Source organism: Haliotis rufescens, unplaced genomic scaffold (assembly GCF_023055435.1).
Source record: "Haliotis rufescens isolate VD_foot unplaced genomic scaffold, xgHalRufe1.0.p SCAF_18, whole genome shotgun sequence".
NCBI lineage: Eukaryota > Metazoa > Mollusca > Gastropoda > Lepetellida > Haliotidae > Haliotis > Haliotis rufescens.
In genome coordinates, this window is record NW_025963868.1 from 7,965,642 (window position 1) to 7,987,208 (window position 21,567).

Sequence of the window (21,567 nt, forward strand, 5' to 3'; positions counted from 1 at the left end):
CGACCAGTATACTGGGGCAGACTGGACAGAGAACTCTATATAAAGATTTTTACGTCCAGGAAAGCCAATGCATGCCAGTGGTGCGGCGAATTAAATCACACATCAGCATTCTGCCCGTTGTCACTTAATGACCAACTGAAATCATCCCTGGTACCCAGGAAGCCGCAGCAGATACGGACGAACAATTTCGACGGTACAGACGCCCATGGACGAGCCATCATCTTCCATCAGGGACAATCCATCTGCAATAATTACAATGACAGAGGATGCAGCCATCAACATTTCAGGTTCATGCACGTGTGCTTAATATGCAAGAGGACCCATCCGAAATTTCAATGTCGCACAGACAAGACGTCCAAGAATGGGAAGTCGGACAAATGACTTGAAGCCAGACCATCTCCTGTTAATATTGAGACACTGAGAGCTTCTTTAGCCAAGCATCCAGACCAAAACATGACAGCATATCTCATCCTCGGCTTCCAAGAAGGTTTCTACACAGGAATTAAGAACCCACCAACCGTCACACGAGTATGTCGAAACTTGCTATCAACCCGAGGACCCCTCAACGTAAAAATGGTGACGAAACTGATACATGAAGAGAAGGACAAAGGTTACCTTATGGGTCCATTCCACACAAGTCCCTTTCCTCTGCAGCGAGTTAGTCCCATAGGATTGGTTGAGGGCAAATATTCAAAAAAATTACGACTTATAGTAGATATGTCAGCTCCACATGAAGACCAAGGTAATCCAAGTCTCAACTCTTTGATTGATAAAGAAGAATATTCCTTGAAGTACGTTAAAGTCGATGATGCCATATCATGCATTAGACAGCTAGGTAGAGGAACATTCATGTGCAAAACGGATGTTACAGATGCCTTCAAACTTATCCCAATTCACCCCTCATTGTGGCATCTGCACGGTATCAAATGGCAAGGAGAATATTTTTACTACACACGATTGGTGTTTGGCTGCAGATCCAGTCCCAAAATCTTTGATACCCTCGCTGCAGCAGTGTGTTGGATAGCCAAACAGTGTTATCATATCGACTATATATTACACCTGCTAGATGACTTTATCTGCTTCAATAAGACTTTGGAACAAGGACAAAGAACCATGTCGTCTCTTTTGAAAATGTTTGGTGACCTAGGCATCCCTCTCTCTCAACCAAAAACAGTTGGCCCCACGACTTGCTTGGTGTACCTCGGTATCACCCTAGACTCCATCAAGATGGAAGCTAGACTGCCCATGGAGAAGATAGACAGATTGACGACCATCATCCACTCCTTACTACAACAGAGTGAAGTCACCAAACGAGACTTGCTGGTAGTACTGGGACACATGAACTTCGCAATGCAAGTGGTGAAACCAGGACGTACCTTTATCGGCTACCTTCTGCAATTGGCACATTCAGTTCCAGACCTAAAGAACAGGGTACAGTTAAATCAAGAATGTCGATTCGACTTCACCATGTGGATTTGTTTCCTCGAACAATGGAATGGAGTGTCCCTTTTCACAGCTGACAGGATCGATGCTCCAGACTTCCTGCTATACACAGACGCAGCAGGAGCCATAGGTTATGGCGCATATTATCAGCGAAAGTGGTTTGCCTCTAAGTGGCCTGGGCGTCTGTTCACACTGGTAGCAGACGACATGTCTATAGCCCTGATGGAGTTATACCCGATTGTTATGGCAGCAGAGGTCTGGGGAAAAGAATGGGCTGAGAAATCAGTTAGATTTTATTGTGATAACAAAGCCACAGTGGACATCATCAATAAGGGCAGATCCAAATCTCCGGGTATCATGAGGTTCCTGAGGAAGTTAACGCTCACCTCAGCTAAATTCAATTTCATGTGCAGCGCGAGGCATGTCCCAGGGAAACACAACCATATCAGTGATGCTTTGTCTCGATTACAGATAGCCAGATTCAGACGCCTAGCTCCTCAAGCATGTCGCCACCCAACTGCGTGTCCTCCTATGGAAGAATTGATGTTCCGAGAACACTACCAACTACAGCATGGCAGACAACGAGTTAGACAACCTGTGGGCATCAGCAGTCTCCCATCGTACATATGAAGTCTACCAAGCAGGGTTCAAGGCCTATGCCCTCTTCATCGCAACATGTAGCAGTATATGGAGTTCATCACTTCCTCCCATATCGGAAGAATTGCTACTCAGATTCGTGGCACACTGTCATAAACATCAAAACCTCAGGTATGCAACAATAAAGACATACCTATGCGGTGTGAGGTTTATGTATCTCAAAGCGGGAGTGCCGAACCCTTGGACTCTGGGCAACCTGACAAGGCTGCATACCATAGTAGGTGCTGTGAAGAGACAGCAAGGCTGTACAGTATATGTTCGGTTGCCCATAACAAGCTCTATACTTACCAAGTTGTGTCACCTTTTAGACCAAGGTGTCTTCACCTCCTCACTCAATATTATGCTGAAAGCAGTGTGTTGCCTGGCCTTTTTCGCATTCCTCAGATGCGGGGAATTTACGTGTGATAGATTCAGCCCGCATGTCAATTTGTGTTTCAATTCAGTGGTGTTTGCTAACGATTTGTCATCCCTTACCCTCACCTTATAATCTTGGAAAACTGATCCATTTCGCAAAGGTGTGAACATTGTGCTACATCGGATGAATACTGCCATCTGTCCAGTACACAATATGCTGACCTACATGTATCACAGGAAACAATCTGGAACTTCCCCTCATGACCCTTTGTTTGTGTCACCCAGTGGTAGTGCCTTATCCAGGAAGTTCTTTATTCAGTGCCTCAAAACCTTATTAAGTATGGCTGGATACGATGACAAAGCCTACAACGGACATTCATTCAGAATAGGAGCAGCAACATCAGCTGCAAGTAAAGGCGTGCCCGATCACATGATTCAGACATTGGGTAGATGGACCTCAGCGTGTTACACTCGTTATATCAGAACGTCCCAAGTCTCCATACGTAAAGCTCAGATAGCGATGGCACAGAAGTGACCAGCTCCAATAGGATTAAACAAAACTGGAACTCTGTAACTTTTTATCATGTTCTCTTGTTTATGTCTTACGGCCTAATTACTTTTGGGGATTCTCATCAACTCAATTTCACAATTATCATTAATAATAATATGGGCAATCTATCCGCTCTATCAGAGGGCAATTCAGGCGGATACTATTCCCCCTGCAAGTAATTTAACATTCATCTCTTTTTTGTTTTTTCATCATTCGTCTACTCTGCCAGGTACTCCTGGCGCTCGGGAGCAAGTCTTGGGGTGCGCGACTCCTACTTGTATTACTTGGCAGAGGTACAGCCCGCCGATCGGGTATATTTCTTCACCGTCCATTGTTCGTATACTCAGCCAAGTCTCAGTACGCTCAAACAGTATGGAGTGCGCTACTCCGATATTAGAGACTTGGCTGAAGTAAGTCTTCCATGTACTATGTTTATGTGTCATGTATATATGTATATACCGAGAATCCCCATATGCCAAAAAATGTAATAAATGTTGTTCTTTTATATGTTGTCGTGTTGTTATTGACATTATAAATTATTACTTAGGTATTGAGTTGAGTTTATAATGGCAATAGCAAGGGTTACGTCATCGAATGTTATGCATTACATGCACCATACCATATGATAATTTTCTATAATTTTTATTGTCCATTACGAATGTTTAATTCAACAAGCTAACCTGTGCTATACAGATGTGACTGTTAGTCATCAGGTAATATACTCCAATGGGTGTTTATTTGTAGTTAAGTCGGCTTGGGAACCCGAGCAATTCACAATCATATTCCGTTTCTCTCACACGCCCAAACTTAATCATGCCTTAGCGCATGCGCAGTCAGCTGTCAGCAATTCCTTTGTTCAGCTCACAACACATGGTTCAATCAAGCGCGTTTCGTAATGGTCGGATCTTGACTGAACCCACCACCTCCCTCACCACCACCTTAGTGTATTTCTGCAATATAAGCTGCAATCACTACATAGATTCATACACCTTTTGTTTTAGCATTGACTCATCACTACCTTCTCATTTATATTCTGACAGATCTCATGAGCAATCCTGGAGCTTTGAAGCGATTAAGTAATCCGGGATTCTCATCAACTCAATTTCACAATTATCATTAATAATAATATGGGCAATCTATCCGCTCTATCAGAAGTCTCAGTACGCTCAAACAGTATGGAGTGCGCTACTCCGATATTAGAGAGTTGGCTGAAGTAAGTCTTCCATGTACTATGTTTATGTGTCATGTATATATGTATATACCGAGAATCCCCATATGCCAAAAAATGTAATAAATGTTGTTCTTTTATATGTTGTCGTGTTGTTATTGACATTATAAATTATTACTTAGGTATTGAGTTGAGTTTATAATGGCAATAGCAAGGGTTACGTCATCGAATGTTATGCATTACATGCACCATACCATATGATAATTTTCTATATTTTTTATTGTCCATTACGAATGTTTAATTCAACAAGCTAACCTGTGCTATACAGATGTGACTGTTAGTCATCAGGTAATATACTCCAATGGGTGTTTATTTGTAGTTAAGTCGGCTTGGGAACCCGAGCAATTCACAATCATATTCCGTTTCTCTCACACGCCCAAACTTAATCATGCCTTAGCGCATGCGCAGTCAGCTGTCAGCAATTCCTTTGTTCAGCTCACAACACATGGTTCAATCAAGCGCGTTTCGTAATGGTCGGATCTTGACTGAACCCACCACCTCCCTCACCACCACCTTAGTGTATTTCTGCAATATAAGCTGCAATCACTACATAGATTCATACACCTTTTGTTTTAGCATTGACTCATCACTACCTTCTCATTTATATTCTGACAGATCTCATGAGCAATCCTGGAGCTTTGAAGCGATTAAGTAATCCGGGATTCTCATCAACTCAATTTCACAATTATCATTAATAATAATATGGGCAATCTATCCGCTCTATCAGAGGGCAATTCAGGCGGATACTATTCCCCCTGCAAGTAATTTAACATTCATCTCTTTTTTGTTTTTTCATCATTCGTCTACTCTGCCAGGTACTCCTGGCGCTCGGGAGCAAGTCTTGGGGTGCGCGACTCCTACTTGTATTACTTGGCAGAGGTACAGCCCGCCGATCGGGTATATTTCTTCACCGTCCATTGTTCGTATACTCAGCCAAGTCTCAGTACGCTCAAACAGTATGGAGTGCGCTACTCCGATATTAGAGACTTGGCTGAAGTAAGTCTTCCATGTACTATGTTTATGTGTCATGTATATATGTATATACCGAGAATCCCCATATGCAAAATTTTTTAATAAATGTTGTTCTTTTATATGTTGTCGTGTTGTTATTGACATTATAAAACTTACAAAAAGGGAAACGCTTGGCGTACTCCACAACCCAGATTTACACATGGTTTTAATTCATAAGTTTTTTCAAACATTGAAGTCACTTTACTTGAAACGGAACTCTTTACATGCGTTGTTTATGCTGAGAAATATGCTTTAAACATTTGAATACTGCCTCTTTCCCATTGTACTCACCGTTGGTTACATTACAAGGTTGAGTCGAGCTATGGCCGCCGCAGGTGAAGACCAGTTCCGCCTCGAAGGTGGAGTTGGTCTTGTTGATTGTGATGTTAACTGTTTTATCTGTTATATTAGTGACTGTTTCATTGGGGTATTCGTGATCAGTTCTTCCCGTGGATACGTTCAGCTGAACCAGCTCAGAACAGTAATACCCCTTGATGTGTACTGTCAGAGACCGCTCCTCGCCAACGTCGAGCGTCGTGATGTCGGCATCGCTTGTTATGAAGCAGGTCGGGAGTTCTGAAACACAAAGTCGCATTACAAATAGTCTCCACAATTTAGATCCGACATTCAGCCGAAAGGACCTTCAACGTGAGATGTTTTCCTTTCATCACTGACAAGAATAGTTTCAATATATATCATAAGTAAATATCAAGTACAATGGAATTATCAGTATAAAGTATATATGACATCTTGTCAACCATGTCCCCACTTGATAGTACTCCTTCATTTAGTGGCATGACAATATGATGTTGAGGCAAGTTGGCAAATCTCTTTCCATGATCATAAGAAACCTTAAACCGTGTTTATTGCATGGTTCGGACTATGTCATGAGCTTGTGTATACGAAGCACTATCAAACAGTAATGGTGCCAGGTGTTTGGAAAAAAGTAAGCGTGTCTCCCCGGTTACACCCGTCCCAAATACATACAAAGGCACGTCAATTGTTCTCCTGTACAAACACTGTGAAAACAGGGAATCGCATCAAACATGTTGTTGGTTACTGATACGTCAAACTTGTAAATTTCTTGAAAAACATAACTGTTCTTTCTGTACTAGTTCACGTGTGTCCAAGTACAACCTTAATTGCTGTTGTTAACACTTATAATGTTGATAGCACAATACAGACTCCCTTGCAATACGCCCATGTGAATAACATTCATTTTGCTATCTCTACATGTACCAGCAACATGTTACGGGATAGTGTTCGCCATTGTTGAACAGCATACATCCACACTGAGTGAGTGAGTGAGTGAGTGAGTATGGTTTTACGCCGCTTTTAGCAATATTCCAGCAATATCACGGCGGGGGACACCAGAAATGGGCTTCACACATTGTACCCATGTCGGGAATCGAACCCGGGTCTTCGGCGTGACGAGCGAACGCTTTAACCACTAGGCTACCCGACCGCCCCCACACTGAGTGATGGAATAGGGTCTATAGTTACGGGTGTTGACTTCACATCCATGTGTCTTATCTTAGGGTACTTACTCACAACATTTAAGTTGCAGGAGAGTGGAGACGAAGGTAGGATAGTACACTTCCACTGCCCTGCATGTGTTTGCTGTACTGCAGGTATGGTGAGGCGACTGTGTGTCTGGTTGATGGTAGACGCCATGTAGTTGCCTATTGTTGTACATGATGAGCTTGATACACTGCAGATAGCGGCAACTTCACCTTGCGATGCCACATAGCCATGTGAAGTTATATTTCTTGGTGAGATGCACGTCAGATGAGCAGGAGAACCAAGATATCCGACATCCGGACAGATCAGTTCTGGCGAACCTTTTGGCGTAAATATGATCTTCATAAAGATGTGTAGGTTCATTATTAATTGTACTAACTGTAATTGTGTAACATAATACATTAGTATTGATTTAATTGATACTGATAAATTAACATGCCAGTTGATCTATGAATCAGTATATGATTTGGAGTATGGATATAACACAGATATAACATACTAGCTGAATCAGAACATTGTTATGTGTATAAACAAAACACCGAAATAACATACCGACAGATTCATAAATCGTCATCAGAAGAAGTAGAGTCCATTCAGAAATTTGCCTGAGAGGTACCATCGTCTGGTGAAAACAAAGAGAACTGTATGAGATCGAATTAAAGTGTCTCCTGTAAATATATAATTTCCCTCCTTCTTAAGCACACATTTATTGTGAAAAGGGATAAATGTCTCCATACCAGTATGCAATCTTCAATAGACAAACGATCTTTACCTGAAACTATTGACACCACTATCATAACAATGACAAATGAAATGTAAGCTGAATCGCATTTCTTGGTTCGTTACCATATACATGGTTCCGACTTGCTTCAGTTGGGTTCTCCCACAACAGTAGTCTGTATCACCGAAAAAAAACTTAAATTATGTTCAATTCGGTCACTCAGTTGGGGTACAAGAGTCAAAACGTAAAATGTCTTAAGACGTTGATTGTTTTTATGTATGAAATGTTCAAGTAAATCATGCAGCGTGAATGAGCTATTGCAGGTTAATGTCTGAAACACTTTCATCAATGATTTAGCAATGTTTACTGTTGTTTAAACAGGTTTACATCATCCAAAGCCTCAGTAGTGCTGTCAGTGAAAAACTATTGATGTCGGATGCAATTCCCAATTATACTTGTGCCATATGTCCCCGTGGTTTTTTCCCGGCGAACAATCTACTTCCATTTCTTTGTGACGGGTGGAACCGTTGGGGCAGGAAACGCTCACCGTTTTGCAAACACCTTGCATCGTAACTAAACTGACGTCAAAAAAGAAAGTTTACCAACTGAAAATATAAATTTCAGACAAAGTATAAATTTTTTTTCGATGAAGTCTATCTAAAACACATAACCTAAATACAACAATAGTGTATGCAGAAAATGTTAATCGTCTGTTACATTTTTGCGAGATAACACGCGTAAAAGTGAAAAACACGTGCACCACGGACAACTGCAAATGCACGTGCGGGTAAGGGTATAAAACGATTGCAACGGCAAGTCAGACATCCACAGTGATAAAAAAACACAAAAGAAATGCCACGACTCACAGTCGAACAACTCGAACGAGCCTTGGGTATGGTACAGACTTGTGCCACCCACGCCCATATTGCACGAACCTTCGGTTGCTCCCGTGTTGCCGTTTCCAACTTGATGCAACGTTACAGACAGACAGGGCGGACCGCTTACAGGCCAAGAACAGGCAGACCCAGGGTGACCACGCCCCATGATGACCGGTTCTTGCGTACCTTGCACCTCCGAAATCGCTTCCTGACAGTGACGTCATCGGCGACAAATGCCTTAGGTCACAGGGTTAGTCGACAGACAGTGGCCAGGAGACTCAGGGCTCATGGAATCAGGGCTTTTAGACCATACAGAGGACAGCTATTGACAGCGCAACATCGTCGTCTGCGATTGAGATGGGCCCGGACTGTACGACGTTGGCAACGACGTGACTGGCAGAGGGTTGTCTTCACTGACGAAAGTCGATTCTGTATGTTTAGGGCTGATGGAAGACAACGTGTTTACCGCCGAAGGGGTGAACGAACGGCGGCGTGTTGCGTGCAGGAGGTCGTACCATATGGTGGAGGGAGTGTCATGGTGTGGGGAGGGATCTGTGGGCAGGAGAGGACACCGCTGGTCATCGTTGACGGAAACTTGACTTCGTCCAGTTGTCCTACCATTTTTCCAACAACAGCCACGTGTTGTCATTTATCAGCATGACAACGCTAGAGCCAATACAGCCAGAATTGTCGCAGTCAACAACGTCAACGCCCTGCCGTGGCCTGCATGCTCACCCGACATGTCCCCCATAGAACACCTCTGGGACTTGATGGATCGTCGTGTTCGACAACGACCACACTCTCCAGCCAACCGGTAAGAACTGATCTTGGCCCTCCAAGAAGAATGACGTTAAATCCCACGTGACCTCATCAGACGACTGACTTTTTCTGTGCGTCAAAGAGTTTTTTGCATGTATTGAGGCATTTGGTGGCCACACACGCTACTAATGACTTGTTATTTAACGTGATTGATTGTTTATGTACCCTGCCTGAAAGCTCGAGTTTTGTACCACACCCAACTTTGTGGGGCTCTGACGTCATTCTCGGTCGCGGTATGATTGTCATTTTCAGTGTTGATTATGTTGATATATTGATCTTCTCAATACACTTTACTTCATGCATGTATGTTTTGTTGATTTTGAGCAAGAGTGATTTCAAACTCTGGTAAAGTTTCTTTTGGACGTCAGTTTATTTGCTAGAGATTTATAGACACGTGCTTATGATAGAGTCGGAATCGTACAATGGACTTTGGAGAGTTGATTCTTTTGTTTATGGAAAAGAATCTGTTTTTATTTACAATTGAAGTATCCCGCATAAACCTTTAATAATGAATAAAGAATAAACAAAAGAATTCAATTCTTAACATATCTAAAAAGAGAAAATTCTAGTGTGTTACTGTGAAACAAACAAATGCTTAAACTCAAAGATTGAAACATGTGCCACAGGACACCTGTTTTAGGAAATCTAACCCGGGGCCTAAGAGATTGCATTAATTTATTGAAATGGTATTTTAGTAATAAAGCACTGAATCACATCATATATTCCGAAAACTGTTTGGAATGTTCATTTAAAAAAGCAGCATTGCATAATTGCAATAAAACCCGTTTTATTTTGGAAACCCAAGAGATTGCAATAGTTTATTGAAATGGTATTTAAGTAGTAAAGCACTGAATCACATCATGTATTCCGAAAACTGTTTGGAATATAATTTAGAAAAAAAACAGCATTGCATATAAAAGCAATAAAACCTGTAAGAAATCTGTTTTTATTTAAAATTGAAGTATCCTACATAAACCTTTAATAATGAATAGAGAATAAACAAAAGAATTCAATTCTTAACATATCTAAAAAGAGAAAATTCTAGTGGTTTACTGTGAAACAAACATATGCTAAACTCAAAGATTGAAACATGTGCCACAGGACACCTGTTTTAGGAAATCTAACACAGGGCCTAAGAGATTGCATTAATTTCTTGAAATGGTATTTAGTAGTAAAGCACTGAATCACATCATATATTCCGAAAACTGTTTGGAATGTTCATTTAGAAAAAGCAGCATATGCATAAAAGCAATAAAACCCATTTTATTTTGAAAACCAAAGGGATTGCATTAATTTCTTGAAATGGTATTTTAGAAGTAAAGCACTGAATCACATCATATATTCCGAAAACTGTTTGGAATGTTCATTTAGAAAAAACAGCATATGCATAAAAGCAATAAAACCCATTTTATTTTGAAAACCAAAGGGATTGCATTAATTTCTTGAAATGGTATTTTAGAAGTAAAGCACTGAATCACATCATATATTCCGCAAACTGTTTGGAATGATCATTAAAAAATAGGAGCATTGCATATAAAAGCAGTAAAACCTGTAAAAAATCTGTTTTTATTTAAAATTGAAGTACCCTATATAAACCTTTAATGAGGAATAGAGAATAAACAAGAGAATGCGATTCTTAACATATCTAAAAAGAGAACATTCTAGTGTGTTACTGTGAAACAAACAAATGCTAAACTCAAAGATTGAAACATGTGCCACAGGACACCAGTTTTAGGAAATCAAACCCAGGGCCTAAGAGATTGCATTAATTTATTGAAGTGGTGTTTTAGAAGTAAAGCACTGAATCACATCATATATTCCGAAAACTGTTTGGAATGTTCATTTAAAAAATAGGAGTAAAGCAGTAAAACCCATTTTATTTTGGAAACCCAAGAGATTGCATTAATTTCTTGAAACGGTATTTTAGTATTAAAGCACTGAATCACATCATATATTCCGAAATTATTTTGAATGATCATTAAAAAATAGGCGTAAAGCAGTAAAACCCATTTTATTTTCGAAACCCAAGAGATAGCATTAATTCATTGAAATGGTATTTTAGTAGTAAAGCACTGAGTCATATCATATATTCCGAAAACTGTTTGGAATGTTCATTTTAAAAAATAGGAGCTTTGCATAAAGGCAGTAAAACCTGTAAAAATCTGTTTTTATTTAAAATTGAAGTACCCTATATAAACCTTTAATGATGAATAGAGAATAAACAAGAGAATGCGATTCTTAACATATCTAAAAAGAGAACATTCTAGTGTGTTACTGTGAAACAAACAAATGCTAAACTCAAAGATTGAAACATGTGCCACAGGACATCTGTTTTAGGAAATCAAACCCAGGGCCTATGAGATTGCATTAATTTATTGAAACGGCATTTTAGTAGTAAAGCACTGAATCACATCATGTATTCCGAAAACTGTTTGGAATGTTCATTTAAAAAATAGGAGTAAAGCAGTAAAACCCATTTTATTTTGGAAACCCAAGAGATTGCAATAATTTATTGAAATGGTACTTTAGTAATAAAGCACTGAATCACATAATATATTCCGAAAACTGTTTGGAATGTTCATTTAAAAAAAGCAGCATTGCATAAAAGCAATAAAACCCATTTTATTTTGGAAACCCAAGAGATTGCATTAATTTCTTGAAATGGTATTTTAGAAGTAAAGCACTGAATCACATCATGTATTCCGAAAACTGTTTGGAATGATTATTAAAAAATAGGAGCATTGCATAAAAGCAATAAAACCCATTTTATTTTGGAAATCCAAGAGATTGCATTAATTTATTGAAATGGTTTGGAATGAACATTTTTAAATAATAGCAGCATTGCATAAAAGCAAGAAAACCCACTTATACTTTTAAGAAATATCTAGTAAAACATTTCTTAGCCAAATATATAGTGAAAGCATGTATTTGTGAATCACTATTAAAAAGTGTCGATGCTTGGTTTCACGAAAAGATGGATAGTGATAGACACATGCTCATAAAATAGTCAAAATGGTAAAATGGACGTTTTGATTAAAGAAATGGCTTAGAACGTATATTTGCAATTGATGTACACGACATTCACCCTACAAGATGACGAGAGAATAAATACAAGAATGATATTCTTAACATATTTAACAAGAGACATTTTCAGTGTGTTACAAGAAACAAAAACATGTTAAAATTCACAAACTCACCCCAGGGTGCAAACTACAAATTGCGTTAATTCACTGAGATGGTAATTTAGAGATATTCCATTGTGCGGCACCGAATCACTGTCAATTAGTGATAATACCAGGTTTTCGCAAGAAGGTGAGCGAAGTCCATAACTTGAGTTGCATTGAAAGGCTGATACAACTGATGAACCATTACTCACAATGTCCTTTCCCTGTGTGTGGTGGATCAGCTTTCACTTGGTCTATTGAGAAGAAGCGTAATTTGTGATCATTATATGTCCTTGTTTCGAGGTCGAAACAAGGAAATAAAGAGGATCTGGGCTTCATCTAGGGTAAACTGTTATGATCACGTGGCTCTTAGTGTGTCTCTCATTCGTGACCGACTGGTGTTTTTCCGAGACAAGCGAATAGCGACTCGTGAACCTCTCGTGGCCATTTTGCGACTGGGTAGAGCCGAAGCGCAAACGGGTATAGCTAAAAGAATTGTCAACTAATGATTCATGTATATTTCCCTATATATCCAGATGCTATTGAAAACACATCGGGACTTACAGTATTCTACAGAATGATTGAACACATATAACTGTATCGTTGGTATATACTTAAATGCAAGACGTGTAAAATGAAAAATTATTCATGAGGGATTCTTTGACCGAAGTACTTGAAGTCATACGCGGAATCTGACTGATTTGTCATATTTTCGCACATAACAATCAACGATAGTGGACGAGTCTTGTTGCAGGTTACGGTAAGGGGCGAGTGATGACGAATGGTGTGTCTCTATGAAGAAGATGGCACTCAACACATGTGCTGGACTTGTATCTTTACAACGTATCTATTCCTCACATAATATTACCCATATGTTACAAACAAACACCATTTGGTTATTGCCCATATTGTTATGCCCAAATATGGTTGATCAAATTTGTTTTTTAAATAACTAACTTGTGAATATATAAACTATATGGCTGAAACAATGCCGATGCGACGTTATATTTTAACGCACTCACTCGCTGCAACCCCCGATTATGTTTCTATACCCGTGCTCGTGGGTTTCACCGAAATGGTAAACGCCTGATTATGAGACCTGCATCACTTTGGGCTTTCCTCCGACACCAAACTGACACGCCGCGATATAACTGTAATACTGTTAAAAGCGGCGTTTAACCCAACTCTTATAACGCACAATACCAATGAAGTGTATCTGACATATATTTGTTCCATTGTATACAACATACCACACCTTTGGCAACATGCCAGCATTACCACGGCGGGGCAAACCAGAAGAGGCTTCACACACTTTACCCATGTGGTAAAACGAACACGGGCGTTCAACATGAGGAGCCAACCCATTCCCAACGAAGGCCCAGCCCCTGTACATTACAATACCAACTAACTAACATAACAGTTGGATTTCGTTTTGTTGTTTAGCTCTGCACTTATCAATATTTACAAATAGCTGAGTCTTGATCAGACAAACCAGTGACTGAGATGTTGAGGAACGCCCCACGACTTTTGGACATGATGGCACGCAATGAACCACGTCACCGAGCCTCATCACCCAACCCGCTATGTTGCCCCATCAGGCTTCGGTTGTTGGGAAACCAGGATTGGATCGCCATGCTGGAATATTATAGAGGGGCATTAGCATTAGCAACGCCCTCGAAGAAACTGCTATTGGGGTTAAATTGCTCACGAATAGTTCTTTCTGTTTCCGTGGTTATAAAACGAGACCGGAAATGAGAGCGTCATTCCAAAAGACGTAAAAAGAGAGTACTTCGTGTTTCCCTATCCGGCGCTCGGCTTTAATGGTCAGAATACGTATACCCTCATTTGTGTGTTGATACAAAGGAATGCAGGTCTACACACAATCAATGTGTCAAGTACAACATGGATTTACATTTTTAACTATTTTTTTCAATATTATTTTTCGTCGCCACATGTGACAGATTCACTATAGCTAAAACATTAGCGTCTTCATTTCCTGGTGGAAACTGTTGACACATCATAGTTTACCCAAACTCATTACTGTGAATATCATCAGACCACAGTCCAAAGTCAACAGTCCTCAAAACAATAGAAACGACTTATCCTTTCCATCTTCACAAGAAATATATATTAAAACAGAGTCGGTTGTACGATTCTGACTATGCCATGAACCGTGTGTTCGCAAACAGTTCAGCGAATCCGAATGCAAATCCATGTTATTTGTACACCTGAAAAATGACACGGGGACATGAAAATAGGGAATTGTATCAAACTTCTTCTTTTTTTGACTGATCCGTCAAGTTTCACCTTCATCAATGTCACAGTAAATCACACAGGAGGTTATGGTATTTAACACGCAAGCGTACGTGAACCCAAGTTAAGCTGGCCCTTGCAATCAGTGGGCCGCATGTACGTCGCCACTCTATGAGCAAACAGCTTCTATCACGCAAATGATATTGGTATATTAAAAAAGTGTATGCATTAAAAAAGATGCATTTATTCATTCGGGAAGCAATTACATTGAATTGATTATTTCTTTTCAGAATAACTGATGATGAATAAACATCTCGAAAGTCTTGTTGAAATCGTGATGAAATATTCAAAGGAAGCGAGTGGGTCAGTGTGGGTTAGAGTCGATTTGAAACTGTTTCTTAGTTTATTAGTTAGATTCTGGCGCGCGAGCTCAATGTTGGAGGAAAGAGATACAGATATGAACTATTTATCACTTCTGTGCAACGTGTGGAGGAGATGAATATTGATATGGAATGAAGTGGCAAGAACATATCCATAGATCATAAAATTGTAACACCGCCTCCTTGGTCTAGTGGTAGAGCGTCCGCCCGATGAGCGGAAGGTCCGGGGCTCGTCATACCAAAAGGGTGCTTGTTGTAACCCTGCCTGCCGCTCGGCATTAAGGAGCTAAACAAGGACTGGTCGGCTCGGAATTAAAATACTGTGGCTGAGTGAGGTATTTATGTTAAACTGCAGCATGGTATCTCAGTGGGCATTGTAAATCGGAGGGGCGGTCGGGTAGCCCAGTGGTTGAAGCGTTCGCCCGTCACACCGAAGACCCACGTTCGAATCACGACATGGGTACAATGTGTGAACCCCAATTTCTGGTGTTCCCCACCGTGATATAGTTGGAATATTGTTAAAAGCGGCGTAAAACCATACTCACTCACTATAAATCGGCATCAGTCTGGACTAGTACAAACAGCCACGCAGTCAAATATTCACTCACTTACAATTCCAATGCATGCGCCACGAGTTATTTCTCGCAAGTAGTATAGGTAATAGGGGTTCTGGACCACGTCCACTGGAGCCAGATTTATATATCTATACTGCTACCACAGATGGATTTTTTTATGCACAAGCGATGATGCGATTCAACGATCGTCATGACATTAAACTAAATTGTAATAAAAATATTCTCTATTATTTTTACTCATACGTATACCATTATTTTCAACAAAGTGATATTCAACATTTTTACTAAGTTCTTCGTTCATTTTACTAGGAGACCAGACTATATACTCTTCTTGGTAATTGGAAAGAAACAATTGATGACCGTATTTGGTTGGTTTGATATCACTGATATAATATATACCTTGTGGTAATTTTCTCCATTTGATAATTTTGTCCCTGAGCATAAATGCTTTGATAGCTTTATCGAGTTCTTCCTTTTTTGGTTTGTAATTCTCCATTATTATATACTTATGTAAGCATTCGTTTGAATTTGATCCAACGATAGTAAGCAATCTATTTTTAATATCCAACCAGTTCTTTGGTTTTGGCATGGAATAATTGACGCGCTTGTTGTCTCCCCCGCTCTATGAACTTTTTTTTCTCGTCTTTGCAAATACCACTGGTGTTATGAGAATTTGATCGAATTTTCTGCTTCATCGCGTTGTATTTGGTGAGTTCTGACAGCACTAAACGAAACTCATCCTCGGATATCTTACAATCAGCCAGTGAAATATGATCCTCAATGCTGTTCAACTTTGCTTCGGCGAGTATCCGAATATTATCATGTTTTAATGCTTTCTTTTGCAACTTACGACAAATAAATTTTATCGCTATTCCTGCCAGTCCTGAGACTCCGGCAGCTATTTCCATGCCAAGTACGATAGGCGCCGCGATTATAGTTGATAATAAACCAACACCGGCTACACCGAGTTCCATGCTAGCCGTTACAAGCGCAGTGTCAACTCCGTCGAGAGCATTCACGGCTCTGCAGTACTTTTTATACAATCCAAGTCTCAACTCCCTCTCCTTCTCTATTCAATGTTTTATGTTGCTTATTTGATGTAATCGAAATCCATCAACAGTATCCATCTTTTCAGATACTTCATGCTTTAATCGATAGACCTGGTAATATTTCGAAGGCATCTTCTGGTGCATCTCCAAACAAGACTTCAATAATAAGTGTAGAGAAATTAGGTATTGCACTCAATTTATCTTTAATATCATTGAATTCAGTAACCAAATTTAAACTAACGTTTTTCACTGCCGGTCGACTAAATAACATATGACCTGGGTTTTCTGGCAGGGGAGAGACTAACACACTTTTTCTTTTTGAGGGGATATAAGCCGCGAGTACAATCCCACTATTTATTATCTTAGTTAAATTATGTGCCTTACCCATCATCACATATGGTGGGGTAATGACGATATTCAGTAGCCACTCGATTTTTGCTTCAATCATAGTACATTTATTATCATCGTTGCGAGTAAGATTGTATGAAGTGTTTTTATTGAGTGTGCTAACGTCGACATCGCTTAAATCTCCTAGATTACCTGTGAATGCAACTTCTTTCTGCTTGTATACATTATCTTGTAAGTGTAAAGCGTATAACTTGCCATTGGTACCAGGTTTACTGAAGCCTTCTGTTTCTCCGAGATCGGAAAGCGCAATTGTATTACATTGTCTGATTGTTCCATGGCCTGATGAATCAACCATTATTTATAATATGGAGTGTTACACTCAAGTATCCTGTATGTACAGGTTGATGTTTTAAATCTAGTACAGAAATTTTGAGGCCTGAAATAATAACCCTGTTTTATTTTTTATATTGTAATGTTGAGAAAGATTCCGTTCTCCCGCTATTGTATTTTTCATCTTTGACTGGAATAGCTCTCAGTAGAGTTGAAGGACTTTTGAGTTGAATATTATCCGTTGTACTGATCTGATCAAGAAGGGTGCACAAATCTTTATAGGGAACTAAATCGGGCAGCTTAATTCCTGCACTGTTTCGTTGGGTTGTGTTTCTGTCATTATTCCTCCTTCAGAGTTTTTAAGTCCAAGTGTAATTGATAAGCCCCATTCAATACTTAAACCCTTTTCTCCAGTGATTAAAATCAACATCCCATATGCTTTCGACTCATTTTGTGTGAGACTAGCTCCCAAAGGCTTAAAAATTTCATCATTGAGTGAGCATACGCTGTAATACCCATCAGGTATAATGGTGGGTTTGAATAAATCATCAATTACGAATAACCTATTATTTCTCGCAGCACTTATATTGGTCCACCGCGGGTAATAAATTACATCGCATAGAGCGACTTCAAGTTGCCCAGCTGAGTTATTGAAAGTATGAAGCAGTTGAATAGACTGACCATTTGTTATTCCCAGGAGTGTAAGATACATATTAAATATACAAAGATACTATATCATAACTTAAATATGAAATCAAACATTATTTATAATATGAAGTGTTACACTCAAGTATCCTATATGTACAGGTTGATGTTTTGAGGTCTGAAATAATACCCCGCTTTAGGTTTTTATATTGTTATGTTGAGAAAGATTCTGTTCTACCGCTATTATATTGTTTTCTTTGACTGTAATAGCTCTCAACAGAGTAGAAGGACTTTCGAGTTGAATATTATCCGTCGTACTGATCTGATAAAGATGGATGCACAACTCTTTATAAGAAACTAAATCAGGTAATTTAACATCATGCACTATATTGTTGGGTGGTATCATTCCCGTTCTGCCATCAAATCCAAGTGTTTCCTTTATCTTAGCAAGAAGTAACTTCTCTTCTCAAGCGTTTAATTCAGCATCCCATTCGACTCATTTTGTGTGAGACTAATTCCATTAGGCTTAAAAATTTCATCATTGAGTGAACATACGCTGTAATACCCATCAGGTATAGCAATGCAAGTGTCATCAATACCTAATTCACCTATTAAAAAACAATTATTATATCTCGCAGCATTTATATTGGTCCACCGTGGGTAATATGTTACATCGCATAGAGCGACTTCAAGTTGTCCATCCGAGTTATCCATAGTATGAAGCAGTTAGACTGACCATTTGTTATTCCCTGGAGTGTGACATACGTATTAAATATACAAAGATACTATATCATAACTTAAATATGAAATCAACTTACATTACTAATCAGTCGATTTTAGTAAGTGCCTCTGGTGCTAATTTTTTTTTTGAATAACCTGATATCTTTGAAAAATATAGGGTCACGGCAACTAGCGATAAAATGGTGCACGATTGGTTTCACAATCCAATGCAATTCTGGCAGAACCAGTTAAACTTTGCCATATGGTGTGCCACAACAGGATCTTTTTGAGTACAAGGGATACAAAACGTGGAAACGTTAAAAGAGCGTTCAGAGGTAAAACAAGGTCGGCTCGATGTCAGTATAATGCGCCTGAGTTGGGTATTCATGTTAAACTGCGACTGTTTTCAATACCTCAGAGACTGACCAAGTCTGTACTTCGTTACACTTATAAACATAAAACTTTGAAACATAACTGAGACTAACTTCCGGATCCTTATATCCCATACTTATTTGTTGTCTTTAACATTGTGGTTTAGATGATTTAAACATTGTGTTGTTGTTGCTAACCGAAATTGCATTAGTTTTGGTCAGTAAAACGTACAATGGTTTGTGGAGTCAACAGCATTGCACCAATCATCTGTTCTGTTATAAGTATAACACGTCCCATTTTAATTCTGGAAACCCAAAAGTCCAGAAACTCTACGCTCTTTGCCCAGTCTCGGTTAAAGGTATTTACAAAATTAAACATGCCGTTTTCATGGGAACATACCAAGGAAGAAAAAATGAAAAAAAAATTGTTTAAAAACTCAATATTTAGACTATGTCGCCCATGGGCCTGCCCATGGGCGAAGTGTGGCCCATGGGCCTGCCCATGGGCAGGCCCATGGGCGAGAATATGTTCCTTTACTTAAAACTCATGTTTTTGTTTCGCAAATACATTTAATGTATTCATTGAAGTATCATGACACAAAATTTAACTCATTTTAACTTAATTCAACTATTTTATAGCGATATTGAAATATTTCCCCCATGGGCGAGAAAAAGGTTTGGCCCATGGGCGAGAATATGTTCCTTTACTTAAAACTCATGATTTTGTTTCGCAAATACATTAAATGTATTTATTGAAGTATCATGACACCAAATTTAACTCATTTTAACTTAATTCAACTATTTTATAGCGATATTGAAATATTTCGCCCATGGGCGAGAAAAAGGTTTGGCCCATGGGTAGGCCCATGGGCGAGAATATGTTCCTTTACTTAAAACTCATGTTTTTGTTTCGCAAATACATTTAATGTATTCATTCAAGTACCATGACACCAAATTTAACTCATTTTAACTTAATTCAACGATTTTATAGCGATATTGAAATATTTCGCCCATGGGCGAGAAAAGGTTTGGCCCATGGGCAGGCCCATGGGCGAGAACATGTTCCTTTACTTAAAACTCATGTTTTTGTTTCGCAAATATATTTAATGTATTCATTGAAGTATCATGACACAAAATTTAACTCATTTTAACTTAATTCAACTATTTTATAGCGATATTGAAATATTTCGCCCATGGGCGAGAAAAAGGTTTGGCCCATGGGTAGGCCCATGGGTAGGCCCATGGGCAGGCCCATGGGCGAGAATATGTTCCTTTACTTAAAACTCATGTTTTTGTTTCGCAAATACATTTAATGTATTCATTCAAGTACCATGACACCAAATTTAACTCATTTTAACTTAATTCAACGATTTTATAGCGATATTGAAATATTTCGCCCATGGGCGAGAAAAGGTTTGGCCCATGGGCAGGCCCATGGGCGAGAACATGTTCCTTTACTTAAAACTCATGTTTTTGTTTCGCAAATACATTAAATATATTTATTCAAGTATCATGACACAATATTTAACTAATTTTTACTTAATTCAACTATTTTACGGCGTTATTAAAATATTTCGCCCATGTTTTCGTCAGTCCCTTTCAAGCATCAACTAACTGTTTGCAAAGTATATTGTATCATGTGAAATATACTTTATATTATATCATTACATTACTATTTAAAAAGGGCATTTGGTTGGATGTTTCCTTTAGTTCTACAAATTTCACCTGTTTTACATATTGTAGCAATCTTTAATGAACCCGGCCTTACCTCTCGAAACGTTTTGACAGTTTATCATACGAATTCATGTGCGTGTACTCCAATTCATTGGAGTTGTTTTCCACAACATTAAATTTTAGTTAGTTTATATTTCATTTCCCGTTTTATGTCCCGTTGATACATCACACTGGGCAATTACGTGACACTAGGTATGCAATATACAGGTACGCGTGCGCGTATTTTAATGAAAAAAACTATTCGTCTTTTATTGCATAACGTTTGGCTGAATATCTTACATTCTAACGAAATCTCGAAATAATTATTTAATTACATGCGGTTCCGAACTGACCAGTGGGAATTATGTTTTAATGCGATTGAGGAAAACGTGAGTGAATATTGTGACACTAAAGCAACTTTTAACTGCATTGTCACTTTTGGTATGAAAATGGTAACAGTTCAGAAAAAACAACAGCCTTCTTATGATAATTCTCATTAGTACGTTGTATCTAATTACAGTGTCGGCCTTATTTACAGGTGATTCTACAATACCTGCTCTCGGTCAATTACGATCTACCACACCACGCGTGAATAAACAGTTCTGCAGGTGTTGCTGTGGGCAAATACCTAGCCTGAAAATGTTTATTTTTTTTAGGATACATGTTTTACAAATGTTCGTTGATATGTGGATATATTAAGCACAAAGACAAAAAAATGTTTATGAAAGATGAATTAGTGCCTTGATATATTCATCGAGATGTGTATCATCGTTTAATGGGGTCATTCAATAAACGTATGTTTGGAGGAGATATCAAAGGAGCCGCCCAATATACACA

At 39.0% G+C, this 21,567-nt stretch overlaps 2 protein-coding genes and 1 long non-coding RNA gene across 3 annotated transcripts; 2 read left to right on the forward strand and 1 right to left on the reverse strand.

Annotated features, from left to right (window-relative positions):
* Positions 1–1,113: 1,113 nt before the first annotated feature.
* On the forward strand, positions 1,114–1,895 carry LOC125381594. Its single transcript, XM_048398658.1, has 2 exons — positions 1,114–1,728; positions 1,857–1,895. The coding sequence occupies exons 1-2, from the start codon at positions 1,114–1,116 to the stop codon at positions 1,893–1,895; spliced, it is 654 nt and encodes a 217-aa protein (XP_048254615.1).
* A 103-nt stretch (positions 1,896–1,998) lies between these two features.
* Positions 1,999–3,467, forward strand: LOC125381595. The gene is made up of 2 exons (XM_048398659.1): positions 1,999–2,545; positions 2,594–3,467. The coding sequence occupies exons 1-2, from the start codon at positions 2,015–2,017 to the stop codon at positions 2,987–2,989; spliced, it is 927 nt and encodes a 308-aa protein (XP_048254616.1). The 5' UTR covers positions 1,999–2,014; the 3' UTR covers positions 2,990–3,467.
* Positions 3,468–6,807: 3,340 nt separating this feature from the next.
* LOC125381475 lies at positions 6,808–12,582 on the reverse strand. Its single transcript, XR_007221791.1, has 3 exons — positions 12,380–12,582; positions 7,317–7,386; positions 6,808–7,084 (listed from the first exon to the last, which is right to left on the reverse strand). It is a non-coding gene; the product is annotated as an uncharacterized LOC125381475 (long non-coding RNA).
* Between the last annotated feature and the right edge of the window lie 8,985 nt (positions 12,583–21,567).